We start from the raw sequence: 22530 nt of genomic DNA, 5'->3' as shown, positions 1-22530 counted from the left end.
CTTACATGGCTGACATCGCCGTCGGTGTATGAATGGGTGAATGTGAGGCAAAAATGTAAAGCGCTTTGGATAAAAGCGCTATATAAATGCAGTCCATTTACCAAAAACCGGACGTAATGTCACAAGATGTGACGCATAGTCAGCTGATTTGACGACGCGGAAAGATCGGCGTATCCAAAAGGAGTAACGTTAACGTTAGAGGGCAAACGTGGAGCAACGAGGAAGTGCCTCATCAATATTTGGTCCGACGAGCATGTTTCGAAAATGCTAGACAAAACGCACAAAAAGCATACCTGGTTCTTCTCATCTAAGGACCTGTGTTGCCCATTATTAGCAGGTACAGACGACAGAACGGCCGTCTCTTTTCTGCACAACGGAGGAAATCCTAGTGCTGTTTTGATTGTTTTGAACATTTTATGAGCTCTTCATGAGTTCTCAGCTGGTAAAAATAATGCCATGTGTACACGCATAAAATGATGCTGTTTAATCCGCACACAGCATTGTTTTGAATGTACAGTAAGCAAGCTCCTACGTCATATAAGCCGACGAATCAGGTTGTGACCGTCTCCCTGTGCCTTTGGTTCGGTAACTTTAGGTGTGCTGTTAAAACTGCCAGTGTGAATGCTAAGCGGACCAGGACTATATGTTTTGTTTTTGTTTTTTGGTCCGGACCAAACTAACCGAACCACAAGTGTGAACGCAACACACCCTTACTCATCCTAGGTGTATATGACATTCTTCTTTCAGACGAATTCAATCAGATTTACATTAAAAATGTCCTGGCTCTTCCAAGCTTTATTATGGGAATGAATTGTTGTTTCTGAAGTCCACAAAAAAAGCATGTATTCATCATAAAACTGCTCCACATGGCTCCTGGGGTTAATAAAGGCCTTCTAAAGTGAAGTGTCAGAAGGCCTGACTCAAGGCTTTGAAAATATTCTCCTCTTGAATACTTTATTAAAAACTGTTAGTTTTATCAGTCAGTTGGATGTTAAATGTGCCGTCCTCTCTTTTAGATGTTGCAGCTGCTTTAGGGGCAGAGGAGGGCGAGACCGCAGCAGTCGTGCCTGGTAAGAAGAGGACCGCCAAGTTTGAGAAGAGAATGACGAAGGAAGAGATGGAAGAGGAGCAAAGGTCAGTATTTCCCTTCTCCCTCAATCCAGCCACAGAAACAATAGCATCTCATAAACCAACATTTCATGTATTGAACTTCATTTAATGTATATCTAGAAAGGCTTCAATCTAACAGAATTTCAAGTGTGTGAAGCGTGTATGTGAAGCATCCCTTCTGAAGTATGCGGAATGACACATTTTAGTTACTCTACAGTGTTGAAGTTTTTGGGTGTTTTAATATGAATATGCCAGCAGTGTGTGCAGTATATTTGGTCTAAAACAGAGGACTACAGTAAAGGACTTGTATCAGGTTTCCTCAGTTGAGTTCCTGGGACAGTATGTTGCTTTTAACAAAAACAGTCTACATTAATAGTGGTAGTAGTAATAATGGTAGTTTTATTATTATTATTATTATTAATTGTAAAAATTATTATTTTAAACCAAGGTCCAATTTATTAATGCTAGCCAATACATAAACAATGAACAATACATTTGTTAATTTGTTAATCAGTATTTATTCATATCCTTTATTAACGTTAATAAAATCACTGTTGGTTCATGTTAGCTCGGGTCCGTTTATTAATAAATTACTACGGTCTGTCTGAATACTTGATTCTGATTGGCTGGAAGGTGATCGTTAGTTTAATCACCGTTTTATATTAGTGCGCTGCTTTTACACACATACACACACGTCAATTATGTGTGTGTGTACAATTGAAGTAAATGTTGAAATTTTCATTGTCTAAGATTATTAAATGTTTTCGATTTGTTTGTTCATAACTAATGTTAACAAATGGAACCTTATTTAAGTCTTACCATTATTATTATTATTATAAAAAATTTTTGTCAACCAATTAATTTAGATGCTTTGGAATCGATTCGTTTCATTAAATCCAGCAATGGATGTGGTAGTTTGGTTCGTGTCAAGTATAGAGCTGTTGTGTGTGGAAAGTTTGTGTTCCTCCCCCTCCTTTGGACCGTTTGTAGCAGTGTTGCACACAGCCCGCCTCCGGTCACCCCGCGACTCGCTGTGGGTGTTTGGATAAGGGGGGTGAGATGTTACACACGTTAAACACTCACGTTATCTGCAGCAGCCTCTCAGGGGCGCCTGCTGGGGCTCAAGGTTTGTCTGGAGGTTCAGGCACACGCTGCCTTCGGTGGGTGCGGTTTGTTTGCTTGATAAAACATGCCGATTGAGGAGTGGGAGATGTGAACTAAAAGGCAGATAAGTGAATGTAGAGTATCATGCAAAACTAGCACATTTCAATTGTATTAAGCAAAAACTCTACTGAAATCAACCGAGGTCAAATCTAGTGCTTTTCACATGAGTGCTAATTGTCCAACTTGAAGGTTTAATTTCAGTTATTCTCAGATAGCACAGATGCTAATGTAGGCGAACCCTTTATGCCCTTTATCTTTGCAGGATAGAGTTGACAAATGACTTTACCGCTCTTTAAACAACACCAGGCAGTATGCCTGTGTCAGACCTCCGGTAAGGTATCATTTACTTCAGTTTGACCCCCTGACACCCCCACAGTCTCACCCCTCGGCCCTCCCCCTTCACCTTGTGCTAATGCTCAGGGTGTAACACGAATATCTTCCCTTCCACTCACTTTCCTTATTCAGTGACCTCAGTGCCACTGACAACTCATGTCCTGACATTCTGAGTTACTGAAAGAGTTCACCCAGAAATGACATTCTGCAATGTCCTCGCCCTTGTGCTTATGTACTCACTCTTTGTTTGCTTGCTTGTTTGTAAAGTCATTATTTATTTCGTCCCCATTTTATTTTATTTGTAAAATCACAATTTATGTATTTACGTTGCTTGTTTTTTAAAGTCATTATTTATTTCGTCCCCATTTTATTTTATTTGTAAAATCACAATTTATGTATTTACGTTGCTTGTTTGTAAAGTCATTATTTCGTCCCCATTTTATTTTATTTGTAAAATCACAATTTATGCATTTACGTTATTTATTTGTAAAGTCACAATTTGGATTAATTATTTATTTACACAATTCCTGTTTATTCATTTGTAAGGTCACATTTATTTATGTATACATTAGGGCCGGGACTTTAACGCGTTAATTAAGATTAATTAATTACGTGACTTTAACGCGTTAATTAATTACGCAAAAAAATAAAAATAAAAAAATTAACCACACTTATTTTTGCACCGTGGAACGTTTTTCAATGAATGAGTTTCGACGGACCGATTATACTGGAACACCAACTAGCGCTCGCTCCGGAGTCACGACAACAACAAACCATGGGTGCGTCTCAATCAGCTCCCTAGTTTAGTTGTCAGGGCACTGATCAGGGAGTCAGCCCATTGACTTATGTCCTGATCAGTGCCCTGACTAGTGAACTAGGGAGCTGATTGAGGCGCAGGGCATGAGCGAACATGACCGAAGAAGCTGATGAGACTGCTTTGCTTGGCCCCGTGGATGGGAAATTGTGTTTTAAAAAACGAAAGAATGGAAGCGTCGTCAAGAGCATGGTTGTGTGCAAGCTATACAACAAGGAATTTGCATATCACCGCAGCACATCGAGCCTCAAATATCACAAATATGCTTTTGCTACACTTAATGGCAAACATTGCACTGGTCTGCTGGACTGAAATAAATAAACAATATTTTGTTGATTAAGCTTATGTGTTCAGTCATTATTCAATGGTATACTAAAAATACATGTGAAAAATTACTTCTCATTGTTCTCAGGTCAAATATTTATATGCAATTAAAATGCGATTAATTTCGATTAATTAATTACAAAGCCTCTAATTAATTAGATTATTTTTTTTAATCGAGTCCCGGCCCTAGTATACATACATTAACTAATTTGTGTTTAGTAATTTATTTATTTGTAAAGTTGCTATTTATTTATAAGTCATTGTTATTTGTTTGTAAAGTGACTATTTGTTATGTTTATTTGTAAAGTAACTTTGTTTGTTTGTTTGTAAAGATTGTTTAGTTGTAAAGTTATATGTCTGTTTGTAAACTCACTGCTTGTAATGTCAGTTTATTTGTTTTTTTAAGTAACTTTGTTTGTAAAGTCGCTGTTGATTTGTTTGTTGGTAACTGTTTGTAAAGTCATTATATTAATTTGTAAAGTCAGTGTTTATTCTTTTATTTGTTTGTAAAGTCGCTATTTATTTGTTTGTAAATTCACTGTTTATAATTTGTAAAGTGATTATTTGTTTATTTTTGTTTATACTCACTATTAGTTTACTTATCTGTTTGTAAATTCAGTTTGTTTAAGTCACTGTTATCTTTTTTGTAAAGTAATATTTTGATTATTTTTGTAAAGTCACCGTTATATTTTTTGTAAAGTAACTGCTTTTTTGAAGTCACTATGTTTGTAAAGTCACTTTTTTTTCTAAAGTCACTTTTTACTTATGTTTGTTTGCAAAGTCAAGGTTTGTTTGTTTGTTTGTTTGTCACATTTTAGTTTTTTACATATTTATTTATTAAGTATTTATTTGTCATAAGTATAAGTCATTTTAGATCTGCATACCTTGCCTGGAAAAGAGAAGCTTTAACATTCTCCCAAACATTACCTTTTCAGTTCCATGAATGAAAGACAATGTGTTCATCGTGTAACGAGAGTGGGTAAATGATGTCAGAATGATCATTTTTGGGTGAACTGTCCCTTTATCACTGATTCAGCAGGTTCATAGTGTTTAAGATCACTGTGTCTTCTGCCTACATTGACCGGTGGACTGTCCAGTAGTCTCCACATAGGCTCCTGGTCTCCTCCTGGTCAAATAATGGGCTGTGTTCACAAAGCAGAGTGGCTGCATGTGTTCTGCATCTGTCTGAAAGCATACGCAGAGAAACAGAGGACCTGCCTGGAGCTCAGGGGATTCATTAATGTGACACACACATTACTAGGAAAAAGCTCACAAATGCAGGTCACTGAACACTCATGAAGGCCTGTGTATTATGAGCGGGGCAGAGCATTATGGGTATTAATAGTCATCCTTGCCGGAGAACGTGCTTTTGATGGAGAACACATGATGCTACTTGGAATGTTTAGCAAAATATTAACTGAATCAAAATAATTCACTTTTTTTTCTATACATAACTATATTAATGGAGTGTATTAATAATCATGCTGTGGGTCCCAAAATGTATTTGGACACTTAAGCCTGCACACTTAATGTCTGAATGTCATTTGTTGCATTAACAGTAAAAGTGTCTGTTCAAAAGAATGATTTTGAAGATATAGTTGATTACAGTTCATGCAACAACAAAAAAAGAAAAAAGAAAAGTGAAGCTCACATGGCATTTTAACGCAAATTTTCTTATCAAGATGATTTAAGATGGTGCAATGGCTTGCATGCATTTGTATATGTAGCTTGGGTGTCCAAATATGTTTTGCATTACTTTGCATTTACTTCCATCCATTCCAAAATGAAGTGGATAATGCTGTAAATAAAATGTCATGCAATGAATTGATACTTACCATTTTAATTGATACATACATATCAGTGTGATGCAAAATTCATATTTTAAGAATAGTCCCTTTAAATTGAACGTTGGGAACTTGATTTGAATCTGACACAGCACACAGAACGTTGAACATTGAAATTCAAGAGCCTCAACACTTTTGCATAAATTACACAATTATTGAATTGTGTAATTTTTTTCCCTCATATGTAGATCATCCCCCCCCCCCCCCTACTGATTAGTCACATACACTCTAAAAACTAATACTATGATTTACTCAATTTTTTTGGTGAAACATTTTTACACTAAAAAAATTGAGTAAATTTTAAAGCAGTGAAATCAATTATAGATACCATATGAACTGAGTAAATGTAAGTAAAAAAATTAAGTAGATCTGAGTAACTGCATTTGTTACATTAACAAATTCAATTGTGTAGAAAAAATTGGGTAAAAAGCATTTTAAAAACCAATATTTATGACTAATATGAACTGTTTTTACTTATGAGTATTACTAACTTGTATAGTATAACTTTAATTTCCTCTAAACCTTTGTAAAATACTCCACAGTCCACACAAACACACTTATAAGTTACATGACATGGCCTTTATTGTCGACGAGTACAGCAATAATGTTACAGCAGCATATATTACTGTTTTGACATGTAAAGAATAACAGTTATTTTACAACATTTAAACTCATGTAACAGACATTTTAGAAGTAAAAATGAAACATTTAAAAGTAATTCAAGTGTAATCAACCGCTCTGTTATCCCATTTCCACCGTATCAGCGCTGTTTCTCGAGCCTTAGATGGACTAACGTTAGCGGTCTCCGGGTGGACTTTGAACTTGAGACCTGTTTCATTCGTAGCTGAAAGATGCTGCGAGGCGCCAGACTCCATAACCTGACAATAAACAAACAGTGCCCAGTTTAAATAAGATTTTATCGTCCAAATTCATTATATTCGTTATCTTTACGAATAAAGTTGTGTTTTGAGCAACACAGCAGGCGTTTCAAAGACCAAAGGTGACTCACACTGCGTCCCTAGATGTTGTTTTGAATTAAACAAAATGCCTTTTAGCACAGTAATGATTATATAGATAAAACAAAACATACAAACCTGAATTTCACAGAGGAAATGCCCAAATTCTGCGACGCTGAGAAGGAGAAACTGCTCTGGTGACTGAGGAGAATTCAAATATCCACCGTCGAGCTGTCGTCACGTCAGAGGGTGGGGGAGGGGTGCATTGTTTTAATCGAGTAAACTTACTCAATTTATTCAGTGTGTGTTAAATATTAATAATCTTGATTTTAATTAAGTAATATTTGTGGTTCTTAAAACATATCGGTTTAATTCTCCATTCTCAAATATTTTGAAATAAATTTCACAAATGTATTAAGTATATTTAAAATAAATAATTGGTTATTTGAATACTAAATAATTTTACTGAAAAAAACTTAAATATAACTATAAATTTTAGACAAAATTAACTGTTGGATTTTTAGTCAATTATTTTGGTATGTTTAACTAAAACCATCAAGTAAATGATATTGAGAGATTTTATTAAGTTAATAAAGTTAATTATTACTGTGATTTTTACTAAGCCACTGAATTATTTTTTAGAGTGTATAAACTAAGTACTGTCAAAATAATAAACGGCCATTAAAACAGATTTCAATTTAGTAATACCATAAAAAAACATCTGCTTCCCACTTTTCCAGTGATTTACTATGTTTCCATCCACCTATTTCCATGTGCATTTTGGGAAATCGCATACATGGATGGAAAGGCCAAGCGTGTAAATCCTAAAAATGCGCTTTAAAAAGCGCATGTACTTTTGTAGATAAAATATATATATATATATATATATATATATATATATATATATATATATATATATATATATATATATATATATATATATATATATATATATATATATATATATATATATTCAAAAAAAAAGAGACTCATGCCATATGCACATAAACTAAGATGGCAATGTTTACTGAATGAATCCCTCAACAGAGGATGTCATTGGATAACTGGACTAAACAGTGGACCAATCGCATCGCAGCATCTCAAATGTTGGTTTGACAGCCGTGTTTATTGCATTTTGTCTGCGCTCCAGAAGCAACTCATTAATGTTGGAGGAAAAAATAGCCACACTTTCTTCCCTGATTGTAGCAACTTCTATTTTAATACTGATAGTATGCGCCAATTTCACAGGAAGTGACAATATTGTTCTCTTGAACGCGTTGGGATGACATTGACATTTTAAATGGAAACATAGCTAGTGATTTTAAGTATTTTTTTAACGCAAGTCATGATGTTTGTGGGCATTTCATTACCACATTAATAAAACCTACATGAATTTAATTCCATTTTCATTCTACGGCCTTAAAGATGCTGGCCATAAGTTTTACCTCTTTGTCACCATCTCTGTTTGAACCCGCAATTGCAGTTATTAGCAGCATTATCATCTTTATGTGGGTTGTGCATCGCATGACGACTCGGCGCGGATGAATCAAATGTTTTGAGGAGTATGTGCTAGGGGTTGCACAGACTAGTCAACTAATCGACTAGTCGACTTTAATGCTCTGCCATGACGCTTTAAGCTTGATGTCGACTAGTCGCTGGCCTATAGAGGGCGCAACAGGATAAGCAATTTCCTGACGCAGGCTCTGTTTTCAACAGTTAAAAATGACAAATATATGCATACTCCGAGAGCTCTCCACAAGACAATTTTGATTACCATCTGGATGCTCAAAATTGATCGGGAGAATGCACGCTTATTGTATACGTAGGTTAATCATCGCGCTAAACTAATGCGTGCTGCATTGCAACACACACACATAGCCGATCGCACATAACGCGGAGATCACGCGCCTTACACAAAACCATTCAGTAGCGCAGAAATGTATTGTCAACACTGTTCTGTGATTTATCAGTAAAATAGCTTAGGAACTGAAAAGTTCTAACATATATTTCTTCACTATTAATAATAATAATAATAAAACAATTTTAATTTACATAGCGTCTTTCCTAAGCTCAAGGACGCTTCACAATAACAGTAATTAACAAGCAGTTTATACATAGACGGACAGTGGACATTTGTCCAGTCCAAGTAATGAGGGATTGCAGTTGCAGATCACACTAGATTTACAATACAACATGAAAAACATGGGAACATACAGTAGTCGATGCGAGATGTAATAAACGCGTGGACTAGTGCTTCAGCGTCTTTTGAGCCGACAAGTTTGTCAATACGGCGCAGATGGAAAAAAGGACGCTTTACAAAGTTGACTAATGTAAGCGTCGAATGTCAGTGCAGGATCAAGAATGATACCCACATTTTTGACAGTGGCAGACGGAAATATTGAAGTAGCTTCAAGGTCAAGTCTGGGAATATTACTTGCATTCTTTGTTAGTGATGGAGGACCAACGATTAATATTTCTGTTTTAGTCATTTTCAGACTGAGAAAATTGGAGTTGAGCCTGGTCTTTCATTCATTAACACATGATGATAGTGATGTGGTCTGGTAAATGGAATCCGGTCGGCAAGCAGTATATATCTGGATATTGTTTGGCGTAGCAGTGGTATTGAAATCATGGCAGCGAATAATCATTCCGAGAGGCAACATGTAAATTATGAATAGCAACGGGCCAAGAACTGATCCTTGTGGTACACCTTGTTTGAGAATGACAGTGGGAGATTTGTAATTGTGCGTAGTTATTAGGGATGCAACAATACAGTTAGTCCACGGTTCAATACACACCACGGTTTTTCGTTTTTTTTTTTTTTAGCTATTCTATTCTTAGGCGACAGGAACAGAAAAAGGTTAAGGAGAAAATGTTTTATTGTAATACTCTTTCTATATTTTACTTAAAAGACTTGAAAACCCTCACTTAAACTTAAAACTTTACCTAAAAAACCCTTGTACACATTCCCAGTGTATTGTATAATATAAAATAAATATATATAAAGATTTACAGTGGCAGCTCAGAGAGCATACAGTAGCATTTAAGTATGAAATTGAATGCTTAAATTAAAACTACATAGTCTTCAGTATGCAACATTTATTGAAAGCTACTGTATTAAAGGTCTTTTTTTATTAACATCATTTTAGAGGTGAACTGTCCTTTTAAGGACACGTGTGTTCACTAGGCTGCTGCTGTCAATTTAAGACCTGCTCTCATCTAATATTCCCTGCGTCTCAATCAGCTCCCTAGTTCACTAGTCAGGGCATTTAAAGGGGTACTTCAGCGCTGGGAAGATGAATCGGTATTTAAACTGGGTCATCAATGCAGTAGAAATGTGAAATTACTTTTGAATTTGGTGTCTTCTAGACTGAGAAAAGACAGAAAATGTATTTTTGTCCCATGGGGATGAAAGACTACAATTCCTAGAATGCTTCGCTGCCCTGTGAGGCCATTCCCAACACCACCAACTTCATTACTGTGACTGAGTTAGAGACACTACAATTAAAAACTGAACGTGTCTGTTCAATATAATGAGTGAGTCACCGCGCGAGTCTCACAGCACTGAGCACTGACTGCAGGAGTGATGAGAGCTGAGGTAATCGCGACTACATTCGCGGCATACATTCACACAGGAGTTCAGTCTGGCACGCGTTTCAGTTCATGCCTTTGCAAGCTTAACTTTCATAGAAATGAATTTGAGAAGTTAAAAGACTTACATTGCTCACCATAGCTCCGTTTAAATGATCCTGTCTGCCAGCTGAGCTCTCCCTGCCAGCTGAGTGTAATCTCCCATCCCCCATGCGCAGATTCAAAACATGCGGGAATGGCTCCCTCTGCTGGCTGTAGTCTTTAGCCTCTGGGCAAACATTCCTCCTATGATGCAAAAATCGTCATTTTGCATCATAGGAGGAATTTTTCCAGAAATAAAATGCATAAATCTCTTGTCTCAGGGAGATATGAGGGGGGAAAGCACAATAATTTGAATATTCTCCAGGGTTTCTACTGATACAAAGCCATATGCTAATCGCTGAAGTAACCCTTTAATTCGCGTCCATGTTTAACTGGCAAGGCTTTAAAACGCAGGTAAAACACCCCCGAACTTTAGTGCATATGATTGGATATTTGCTCATATCAGCGCGTAGACTCACAGGCACACTCAAACAGAAACTGAGAGGAATATTTCATACGGAGGGAAATGGAAATAATTAATTAAATGCAAAACCGTATTGAACCACGAATGCCGTACCGAATGGTTCAATATTATATTGAGTATTGTGACATCCCTAATAGTTATGTAAAATGTCCTATCTGTTAGATAGGAGTAAAATCAGGGTAACGCGGCTCCTGAGATGCCAAACTCTGATAGGCGCGTGAGTAGGACTGTATGACAGATAGTATCGAAAGCTGAGCTGAGGTCAAGTAATAGAAGTAAGGAAATGTTTCCTGAGTCACCAGCGAGTAAGAAGCCGTTGATAACCCTTGCTAATGTAGTTTCAGTGCTGTGGTTTTGGTGAAAACCAGACTGAAATAAATCAAAACTGTTGTTGAGAGATAGATATTACTGCAATTGAGTGGCGACAACCTTTTCCATGATTTTTGAGACATACGGTAAATTGGAGATTGGGCAATAGTCAGTTGGGTCCAGGTTAAAAAATTTAAGAATAGGAGAAACTGCAGCCAGCTTTAGTGAGACTGGAACAGTGGCAGAGAGAAGAGACATGTTTACAAGATGTGAGATAAGTGCAGAAAAGACAGAGGAACAGTGTTTCAAAAGGGTTGTAAGTTCAGGATCCAGCCGGCAAGAAAAAGAATTTGATTTATTTATCATTTCACAAATCAAGGTGGAACTGGTCAACAAAAAGTGTATGTATCTGAGCTTGCTCACAACTAGAAGTGATCGGTTCCCCACTAAAAGTCCCACATAAAGCATCCAGCTTCCCCTGAAAGTGGTCTCTCTATTAGTAGAGAGATACTGGCAGGTAGAATTAATTCACACGCAATCACTCACTAATGCATTTATATGTAGTCTTTATTGTACTTTATCTGGATCTTATTAGGAACGAGCAGAAATCTGTGAGAAATATAATGACCAAGACAAAATAACTGATATAAAAAAAGCTGTTATGTAGGTCCAATAACCTTATGAACAGTGCTGTCATATGCCATAGCTGTCCTGTGCACAAGTTAAATCCGTTTTTGAGTCTCAGCTCGAGGTTCAGGCTTATTTGTTTATTATTGACGTCATCAGCGGCTAGTCGACGTCGACTCTGCTTTCATCACATAAATGTCGATTTAAAAAAATTGGAAGTCGTTCAACCCCTAGCATGTGGGTTGTCTATTAACGCACCAGTCGGATTACCACTTTCTGGGTTACAGTCCACTATCAAAATGACAAGTTTAATTACATTCCAGCTGCTGTAAGAAGAGGCAAAAAAAATGATCCACCACCTGCAGCATCCACACATGCGATATCGTCTGCTAGCTGGACTCCTTTATACTATACAGATGTAATGACACAAAGATGAATGATGGAAGCTCGTATTTCATGCGGACGGCTACCAGTACCACTCAAATTATAACACTTTATTACACATTTACCGTTGTGAATCGGGCTAAGTTAAGGAGATACTTTTGAACACTGGCTGATTATGTACTTCTGCAAATAGATTTTGGATCATTTTTAACTAAAAAAGTTACGGATTGCAGCTTTAAATTTAAATTATAGTTTTGTATACAGTTTTGTTTACAAACTAAATTCATAATCTGACGCTCATAATTTCTGAACGATGCACGACCCTGGTGAGGTTGGGCTCGATTATAAGTGTTCCATCCTTACGACTTACCAAAGATCCAGTAATTCATAAATATTGACATGGAATCGTGTTTATCAGTGTCATACTTTTCTGTTGATCGAGTAATACATACATAATCACATGCTTCGTTGTATTTAATAATAGATTGTCCCAGTCAGAGGTATATTTAGAAGAGATTTAATGTACCTTAAACAAATAACATTATATTATTCAAAGTAGACCAAAGGAAGGCGAGAAGTGCCAAAAATACTTCCTTAGCAAAGTGAAATCATACTGAAATAGCTCTAGCATACTTCCTCACTTGTTTTCTGACTGTAGACTTCCGTGTCTTTGCATGTGTTTTTGTACCATTCTTGAGCTCTGCATTGGAAACAATGGCACATTCAGAAAATATTAATGGGACTTTTAATTTTGTTTTGTACCCTGAGGTTTTTCATGACCATTGTCCAGCCTCTGTGATCCTTTGAAATAAACGGTGTGTTTCTGGCGTCATTGTGTAAATGTGGGCAGTCATGTGTTGATTGTACAGTTTTTCATTGAACACCAGGCTCCTTTATCTCAAAAGATCAAGGACAATTGATTCCTCATGATATGATGCCTTTGTGGCTCATGGTAGCACATGCTTCAAAACGTTTGGATATGCCGTAATAAACAAAATTTGTCTATCAACTAAATATGATTGCATGACAACAAATGTGTTTGTCAGGACACTTTACTAACACGACTACAAGCGTGTCTCCTGAATGTTTCCACCGCCTCCAACCGCTGCACGACTAACATGCTCTGCCAAGCCTTAACCAGTAACATCACAACACCAGCTGCCAACGGTGAGTGACATGCTCCTTCATCTCTCATAACACAGTCTTTATGATTTTCAGTGAAATCAATGGCTCGTCACATAGGTGCTAGAGATTAGATACACTATGTAACTTTTGGCCATCTAGCGAAAAAAAAAAAAAAAAAAAGGATTTTGCAGAAGAACATTGTTTTGGCTGTGTGTGACTGTGGATGAATATGATTATTATACTTTTCATAAAACGAGATATAAGCAGTTTAGATGGAAAGGACCTCAAGCTGACTAGCTGAAGATGTTACTGTAGCTTTACCCATTAACAGACATGCTACTTTCTTTAAAAATACATTCCAGCGCAACAACAAAGAAATGAAATGACCCTTCAGTAGATAATGCTTTACCATGAACTGTGTTAGAGAGCTACATATGGCAAATGCCATCATCTCTTGGTCGCTTTTACAATATTTAAAATCCCTCAGTTCTCACCATCTCCGAAAAGCGGAGCCAATGTTGGTTCTTGTTTTATTACAAGCTCTGTCGCACTCTCATTTTGCCAGCAGACTCTCCTCTGTTTGGCATTTGTTTAAAACGGTTGATTTCCCAGAGGTTTGGAGATTTAGTGGCTCTATGTCTAGCTTTCTTACTCTTTTTGTCAAATAACCTCTGGCTCTCTGACACCAGACACACGTCAAAGTAGACGGAGCAACTTTTCTTTATTTGTGGATATGGCGAGACCCCGGGCGAGTGACATTTGTATGCAATTTCCCGCAAAAAACAAAAACAAAACAAAAACATCTTGACAGGTCTAAAATACTTATAATGGGCTTGCCATAGTGAATTAGAGTAAGACAAAACATGCTTTGGACGAGGCATTGATGTATTGGCTCACTTAAATTGTTAAAGGGGTCATGAACTGTATTTTTTTTTTTAATGTTTCCTGAGGTGCACTTATAATGTTAATGATTATTACAACAAACATTTTTCCCAATTTAGAAATAATGGCTATTTTCTATCCTGATTTTAGTTTTGAATGCTCTTGCTGTTTGAAGGGGTGTGTCTGCTGTGAGACTTAAGTGTGCGCCCACTGCTGTGATTGACTAATATCTTTGCATATGAAATAAGTGGAACCACCTCAAAAAAAAAAATGATGTTGCAGTGATCTCATTGATTTCTGCACTCTCACAAATGCTTTCACCATTAATAGCAATTCAAACACAATGTAAATACAGTAAGAGCACCGTTGTGCCGTGTAAAAGCATTATTGATTACATAATGGGAGCTTTGAAAAGTGTCCAGATAAACTTGCGCTGTGACCGCTTCAGTGATTGAAAGGAGCCTTCTTTGATTGCTTTCTATATAATCTTAGGCAGCGGCTATTTACACTGTGCAAATAGCATAATTTTTTAGTGATAGGTCCTATTTTGTACTAATTGAAAATAGTGATATATTCTATTTACACCATGTAAAATGAGCAGTTCTTTGCAATATGTGTAAATGGTAATTAAATGCTATTTATACTATTTTTGTAGATGCATACTATTTGCACCTGAGTATTGTTGTACATTAACAGGATGCAATAATAACAGTGTAAATTATTATATTTATTAAATTGATGTCACCTTAATGGGACAATTAAGGCCTACTTTTATTATTATTATTATTATTATTGTTATTAAATATTATAAAACATTTCGTTAGGCACATTTTATTTCCACTTTTAGTGCTAAATGCCTTTCCGATGTGATACGTGATTGGAAAAGATAGAAGAGTGAGCTCTGCAAAAGGCAGACTTGAACCATCTTCTTAGTGGCTTCTTATGGTCCTGCACTGTGCGATTTTTCAAAATCCTTTGCGAATGTCCCTTGTCAGACTGTACGAACATGATCCCCGATGTAAGCCATGTCACACTGTAAGATCTCAGTTGGCATTAATGGCATTAATTTCGTCTGAGGTAAAATTTGATCGCTGCGCTCATTAATCGGCTGCCGGTGAACATGTCAAACTAATGACCAAAAACGTCAGATTTTAGCCTAGGATCCGAGGAATCTTTTAGGATTTGATAAATTTGTCTCAGACGGCCAAATCTTGGTAACTTTGTGGCATGAGCGTTACACTCTACTTACTACACCAATGAAAACACTACAACACGTGTCTTTTTTAATCTTGTGTGGCCCAAAAAGGCATTGATGGGTGGAGCTAGTGTGAATAGCACTTGCAAACACGGTTATTTTCTACCCTGGTTTCTCTTGAAATGCTCTGTTTTTATGGGCATGCTCACCGTGCTAAATTGAAGACTAAGAAGTAAACACCCACTGCTATGATTGGATAACAGTACGGGTGGGCGGTATTTAAAATATATCTCGATATTTTTTAAACTCAATATAGATTTTGACATATCGTATATCAGGGAGGTTTTTTTATGTCACAAAAGCACTTTGTTCCTTCATGAACTGACCTCTTTGCACTTCAATAAAAAAAAATAATTTGTGGTATTTGGCATATTTGTTTTTTGCTGTAGTTTTTTTTTTTTTTGGGGGGGGGGATCTTTATCCTGTAAAGATATCTAGAGATATATCGTATATTGAGATATATTTTTTGCTCCATATCGCCCAGCTCTAGATAACAGTTTTGTATATTATAATGAAGTTTGGCTCCCTTACACAATTGTTTTGAAATCTTCAATGTGGAGAAACGGCAACGGGAATGATTCGCCCACAGAGCTCGCAAAATGTCTTTATCAAACAAACCCAATAATTTATCTCTCATCAACCCGCAATTGATTGGAATGGTATTTTTTATTACTTGGCCATCCGCGATTGGTGGATATAACCACAAACCGTGCCACTCTGGATCAGCCATAACCAACCGCTAACGTTAGGTCGTGACGTGTGTCATGCATAGGGCTGGGACAACGCGTCGACGTCATCGATGACGTCGACGCAAAAAATACGTCGACGCAAAATATGCGCGTCGATTCGTCACTCAAAATAAAGATGGCGGCGCCGGAGAGTAGTAGCAACCATAGATGTACATAATAAAGTATATTATGTAATTAAGTATATTATTTATTATGTATATATATGGTAGCAACACGAGTGGCTCCTCAGACTTTCAGAAGTGCAAGGCTTGCGGGTTGGCCACAGTCTATGGGGTTGGCGCGCGGTGCGCACGGAGCATCACAGGGATGCGCGCACGCGTTTTGTTGTCACGGCTACATAAACAAATTTTTGCAAACAGGAAGACAGATGTTTTGGTAATATTTGATGTATTTTAATCACAAAAACAAACGTTTGCATCAAGTGAAAGCATCAGACACATTGGCTAGGTTACCTACATAATAAGCTGTTTTAAATTTAAAATGTTCAATGTCTAATCGCGCTGATGTGACCGAGGGTATCCATCCTCTAAGTGAGCAGTTTCATCCCAGGACTATTCCGGTTTTAAACGGAGTATTGGCGCCCATAATGCACTCTACATGTAACTTTTTTCACTGTCATGCCGCGGATGCGCGTGGCGTTTCTGTTGCGGGTCAGCCACGGGGCTGCGTGGCGTTTTCTCTGCCTTTGCACACTAGAAGCGTGTCTGACGCGGCGCTGCTGCTGCTATTGATGCGGAGGGAAGCCCTATTCCTAATGTTAAACATAAATAGCCTACTGATACAGCAAAGAAAACGTCGGGAGCAGCCACATATCTATGGTTTTGACGGCAAAATAGGCTACAGAATATTTCGTTGTGTATTGACAGTTGCAATATTTCAAAATCGATAATTGACGTTTTTTATTATTACAATTAGGCCTATATCTGCATTTATGTAAACCTACAGACTTTCAAACATGAAAATGTAATTTAATAATATGTATTCGTGTCAAAATGATATATAAACATCTTTTCCTATTCTATTTTGCCTGGAGACGCTCCCAACACACGTGAAAAATAGGCGCTCTTCTATTTCCAGCATGCACGCGTTTTCCGCGCGTCACAGGCAGTGTGCAAACTCCAACCTGTTAACATGGGAGCCGAAACAAAAACGGACACGCCACGCAGCCGAGACGCTCACGCTTGCAGTGTGTCCCCGGATTTGATTAACCAACTTGTTGATATTTAATCGATGGGCATAGCCTGTAGGCTGAGCTGCATACATAGAAAAATCGTATAATATGTTTCTTTGTTGTAGGTTAATACTTATTTATTTGTGTGTGTGTGTGTGTGTGTGTGTGTGTGTGTGTGTGTGTGTGTGTGTGTGTGTGTGTGTGTGTGTGTGTGTGTGTGTGTCTGTGTCTGTGTGTGTAGCCTACTTTATGTTTTCAAGGTTTTATTGAATGCATTGTATAGTCTTACTTTGGAATTTTAAGAGCAATAAACATATATTGCAATGTTAAGGAATTTGTTTTTTTCATTCAGATAATTAAATCAACATGTATAAATTGCTATTAGGCAATTAATGGGGAGATAATCGGTAATCGAATCGAATCGTAACCGAATCGGACAGGAAAAATTAATCGTTAGATTAATCGATGCATCGAAAAAATAATCGCTAGATTAATCGTTTAAAAAATAATCGTTTATCCCAGCCCTAGTCATGCAACCTTTGCCTGTTTCACTCATGGGAATCCGACATCATAAAATGTGGACTTGTGCAGGCCACCTCAGTAATAAAACTATAGGATAAAACCTAAAACTCAGGCATTCGAATTTTAATTTATTCACGCCATGGTGGAGGAGAGTTTTGTGATCGGGAACCCGGCGCTCACGTGGTCCGTAACATGATTGTATGCTGTAAATAAAATGTCATATGCTTGGTATGATAATAAATGCTGCTATAAATAACAGACCAATTTAAATGTTTATGTGCTTTCATTTTAATTAGTTTGAGCGGTGATGAAATATATTGCTCTTCTAAATGCTTACCAGCATTTTAAAGAGATACAAGTCTAGAAATGCATCAAAATAACAGCAAAGCAACCGTATGGTGCTCTGCGGTGGTCAAAAAACGATTACAAACAGTGAATTTTGAAGTGATATATTCTTGAAAACTCTATTTTCTATTACATCAGCACAACCTTGCGTTTGTCAAAAGCAGAAGGTAACTCGGCCGGGGATTTTTACGCGGGTGGTGAGAAACGGACGGCAATAAAATAACTGACCAGTCCCTGTAACTTAAATGATGGCAATACCTTCTGACCCCACGAGAAACAGTTACCGTCCGAATAGCTTCAGCCAACTCCTTCATCACTAACAGAGCGATCTGGAAAATCAAACTTTTCTCGAATTTACCCTGTTGGAGGGCCATAACATCATGGCCACCAACAAACCCCAGCAAAGACTGTTATGCTCCGGCTTTAACTTCTGGATATTCGGCAGCGGTGCCACAACAGACTGAATGGTTTAGTTTGCATCTTTCTCCGCCGCCATTACTGAACTACAACTCAAACTAGCACACGACATCAACGTCATCATTCTCAGCCACTCCCTCTGTTCGCTGATTGGACCGGGGAAAAATTTGTTCGGAGAAAACCTAAGACTACACCGCAGTCCCAGACGTATTACTGAAGGAAAATGAAAATTGAGCGGAAGTACGTAAGAGGGCAGAGCCAGGCTACACGCGAGCTGGATCTTCACTAAAAATAAAGTTAAGCCATGCATTGGAATCCAAAGGAAGCTTATGGCATGTTTCTAATTGCTTGGAAGTTCGATGTGGTTTAGCTCCACGTAGGCCTATGTTATTTAGCTAACATGCCAGGCACGAGTCGGTGGGCGGGGCTAACAGAATTAGACGTTCGCCATTTTCAGTTAAAGCGCCGTTTCACCGAGCACTCACGGGAATGCACATTCGCGCATCGATTGTTTGCTGGGCCTGGTGTCAATAAAATATTTTATTTGACTAACAAGAAAGTTTTCAGCTCTGAAACGTACAGGATATTCTTATATTACCATGACCTTTTATATATCAAAAGCTCAAGGGAAAGTTGATATCATGACCCCTTTAATGTACTGTGATCAGTCAACCGGGTGAAATATATTTGTTACAATTTTTACCCTATTGACCTGAAGTGTCTCACTAATTAAGTTAGTTTCGCTAGGAGGAGAAAAGGGTTCTGGTGGGGTTCTATATAAAACTCTGAATTGGGTTCATGACTCAATTTTAAAGAACCCTTTATGCCAAAAAGGTTGTATAAGGAGAAATGTCTTCAATGATGGCCTAATACTTTAATGTTTAAAGACTTTTTTGTTGTTGTTTGTGATAAACATCTTTACAGGCTGCTTAATAATCAAATTTACTTAAAATTTAATATGAATTCAAACTAAAACCATAGAATCTATAGAATCTATTCTGCTAAGCGTTCAGTTACTGGTTAGTGTGTGAGATGGTTCTGTTTTGGCCTATAGTCTGTTTCTCTGAGGTTATGCTAGTTTGAATTCATGTGCATGTGTTTGTACAGCATATGGAGAACACCTCAAGAAGATTGTATCTTTTTGATTCTGAATATTCTTGTATTTTTTCTTTTTTACAGAATTGCTGAGTAAGCTGAAGTCAAAGCGTGTGGAAAAGTGTCCCCTTGAGGACCGTTGTGGACTGACTTCTTCATTGGACTGTCTCTGAAATGTGTTGTGATGGAAACTTCGTTTTTTCTGTTTTCTGTACATGCCACTTTGCATTTCTGCCTGTGAATAGCACGCTTCTTAAAGCAAAACACCAAAGAACAATAACGTGATAGGAATATGTTCCTGCTTTTGTTAAATACCATCGCGCCCCCTTGTGGGGACACAAACACACACACACACACACACACACACACACACACGCACACACACGCACGCGCACACACACAGTTATGACCGTCACAGGCTGATGGGAAATAATGTGCTCACATTGCAGAGTCAGACATCTGTATGATGAAATAGAAACCATATAGACTTTTTTCCGCTGTTGTAGGTAATGTTTAAAAAGAAATAAAAAAAATAAAAATAGGTGAATCTCCTTTACAAAATACGTTTCTGTCCAGGTGACATTTCACCCCAGAATCAAAGAGATTGGATAAATTATCATTTGCATAACGAAAATCAAGCTTCTTTTTTTTCTTTTTCTTTTTTTAAGAACCATTTTTTTTGCATTATTTTACAGTAATATGTACAAGTATTACCATGTAAGAATGTTTTTTTTCTGCATTTTAATGAGATTGAGGATATAATTTAGATTTTGCAGTAAAATGTGACTTTGACAGAGTTTCGTGCGATACACCTCATGGCTTTTGTAATATCAATAAAGAGCCAAATGTGATTGATTGTCTGTTGTAGCATCATTTCTTCTGATACATCGTAACTCCAAACAAAAATTATATATAACCTAATGTTTCAAATGAATTTTTTTCAGTTTAGCCCTTTTTGAGCTGAGATGAAGCCTTGGTGAATGATCAAGACTGCAGATAGCTGTGTGTGTGCTTGTTGTTTATGCTGTTGTGTTGTGTGTCGTAGGGTTCAGCAGGAGCAGCTGGCTGCCATCTTCAAACTGCTCCGAGAAAACCAGGACACGTTCGGAGAGATGACGGAAGGAGATATGGAGGAACAGCTCAAACTTTACTCTCTTTAGTCTGGCCACACGGACACAGTTTCATATAGGGACAGAATATGGGCTTGTCTCACACCGCGCTTTCCCCTGAGTTCACATCTGTAGCGCTCCTGTTCTGTTTAAATTGATATACTTTTATGTGTAGGGACACTATGGAAGCTTTTCTCCGCCATGGAAAAAAAAACGTTTTAAAAGATCCCAGACAGCAGCAGCATGGTGTGGGCCCAGATCTGGCCCACTTGGATTCCATGCGTACCAGATCTGGGCCGACATCATGTTGCTGTCTGGGGAATTTATGATAATCAAGATCATTTTTATCTTTGAATTGTAGGTTTATCTCGCAATTCTGAGTAATTTTGCAATTGCGAGTTATAAATCTAGTCAGAATTGTGAGTTATGAAGTTGGAATTAAGAGATATAAAGTCAGAATTGCGGGACATAAAGTCTGAATTGCGGGACAGAAAGTCAGAATTGCAGGACGTAAAGTCAGAATTGCAGGACAGAAAGTCAGAATTGCGGGACGTAAAGTCTGAATTGCGGGACAGAAAGTCTGAATTGCGGGACATAAAGTCTGAATTGCGGGACATAAAGTCTGAATTGCGGGACGTAAAGTCTGAATTGCGGGACGTAAAGTCTGAATTGCGGGACGTAAAGTCTGAATTGCGGGACGTAAAGTCTGAATTGCGGGACGTAAAGTCAGAATTGCGGGACAGAAAGTCTGAATTGCGGGACAGAAAGTCTGAATTGCGGGACAGAAAGTCTGAATTGCAGGACAGAAAGTCTGAATTGCAGGACGTAAAGAAGTCTGAATGAAAAAAAGTCAGAATGGCAAGACAGAAACTTACAATTCTGACTTTATAGCTCATAATTCTGATATATTTTTCTGAGAATTGTAAACTCAAAAAAACCAAAAAAATAAAATAACTTTTTTTTTTAAATTCTGTGTCAGAAATGAGCTTCCGTAGGGTCACAGACAGAATAATATGGGTTGAGGGTTAAAAGGTGTTTAACTCTTGTAAAGCTCACGTCATTTGAAAAGGGGTTCACTTTCAACCAAACAAAAAGGATAGTGTGAAAACTTCAGCTTGACTGAAACAAGATCAATGTTTAAAATTCTTGCTGTATGATACCACTAACTTTTTAATCTTTTCTAGTATTTCAGTGCAGGGGAAATGTAAATAATCTGCATTTAATTCTGGTTTTTTTTTTGGTGTTGAATTTAATTAATGCTTCATAATAATTCAAATCCATTTTATAGAATGCAAATGGAAAATTCAGATTATTTTACTAAAGTAGATTATAACTTTTGTTTGTTTACTGGATTTGATTTGATATATATATATATATATATATATATATATATATATATATATATATATATATATATATATATATATATATATATATATATATATATATATATATGTTGCAGGACATAGTGTATATTATATGTATGTATATATGTATGTATGTATGTATGTATATATATATATGTGTATATATGTGTGTATATATATATATATATATATATATATATATATACACACATACATATATGTATGTGTATGTGTATATATATGTATGTGTGTATATATATATATATATATGTATATGTGTGTATATATGTGTGTGTATATATATATATATATATATATATATATATATATATATATATATATATATATATATACACACACACATATATACATGTGTATATATATATATATATATATATATATATATATATATATACTTTAAAGGAACACTCAATAGTAGTAATAGGATTCACCTTATGACAAAAAAAATATT

The 22530-nt window shown here is 36.8% G+C and overlaps 1 protein-coding gene across 4 annotated transcripts in view; it reads left to right on the top strand.

Moving 5' to 3' along the window:
• The window catches only part of si:ch73-366l1.5 (FILIA-N KH-like domain-containing protein), a 42979-nt gene extending 21062 nt beyond the window's left edge, over nt 1–21917 (top strand). The window contains exons 4-6 of one of the 4 annotated variants that reach the window (XM_067457619.1): nt 1017–1134; nt 2537–2605; nt 20628–20692. In XM_067457619.1, the coding sequence (XP_067313720.1) occupies nt 1017–1134; nt 2537–2570 (152 nt within the window). In that variant the 3' untranslated portion in view covers nt 2571–2605; nt 20628–20692. Of the gene's footprint in view, nt 1–1016; nt 1135–2536; nt 2606–19666; nt 20434–20627 lie in introns of those variants that run through there. The other 3 variants (XM_067457613.1, XM_067457605.1, XM_067457628.1) reach the window with 3 other exon arrangements.
• The last annotated feature ends 613 nt before the right edge of the window (nt 21918–22530 follow it).

Source organism: Pseudorasbora parva, chromosome 2, assembly GCF_024679245.1.
Source record: "Pseudorasbora parva isolate DD20220531a chromosome 2, ASM2467924v1, whole genome shotgun sequence".
Lineage (NCBI taxonomy): Eukaryota > Metazoa > Chordata > Actinopteri > Cypriniformes > Gobionidae > Pseudorasbora > Pseudorasbora parva.
Note: the sequence above shows the minus strand (reverse complement) of the source record. Positions and strands in the feature narration are given on the sequence as shown.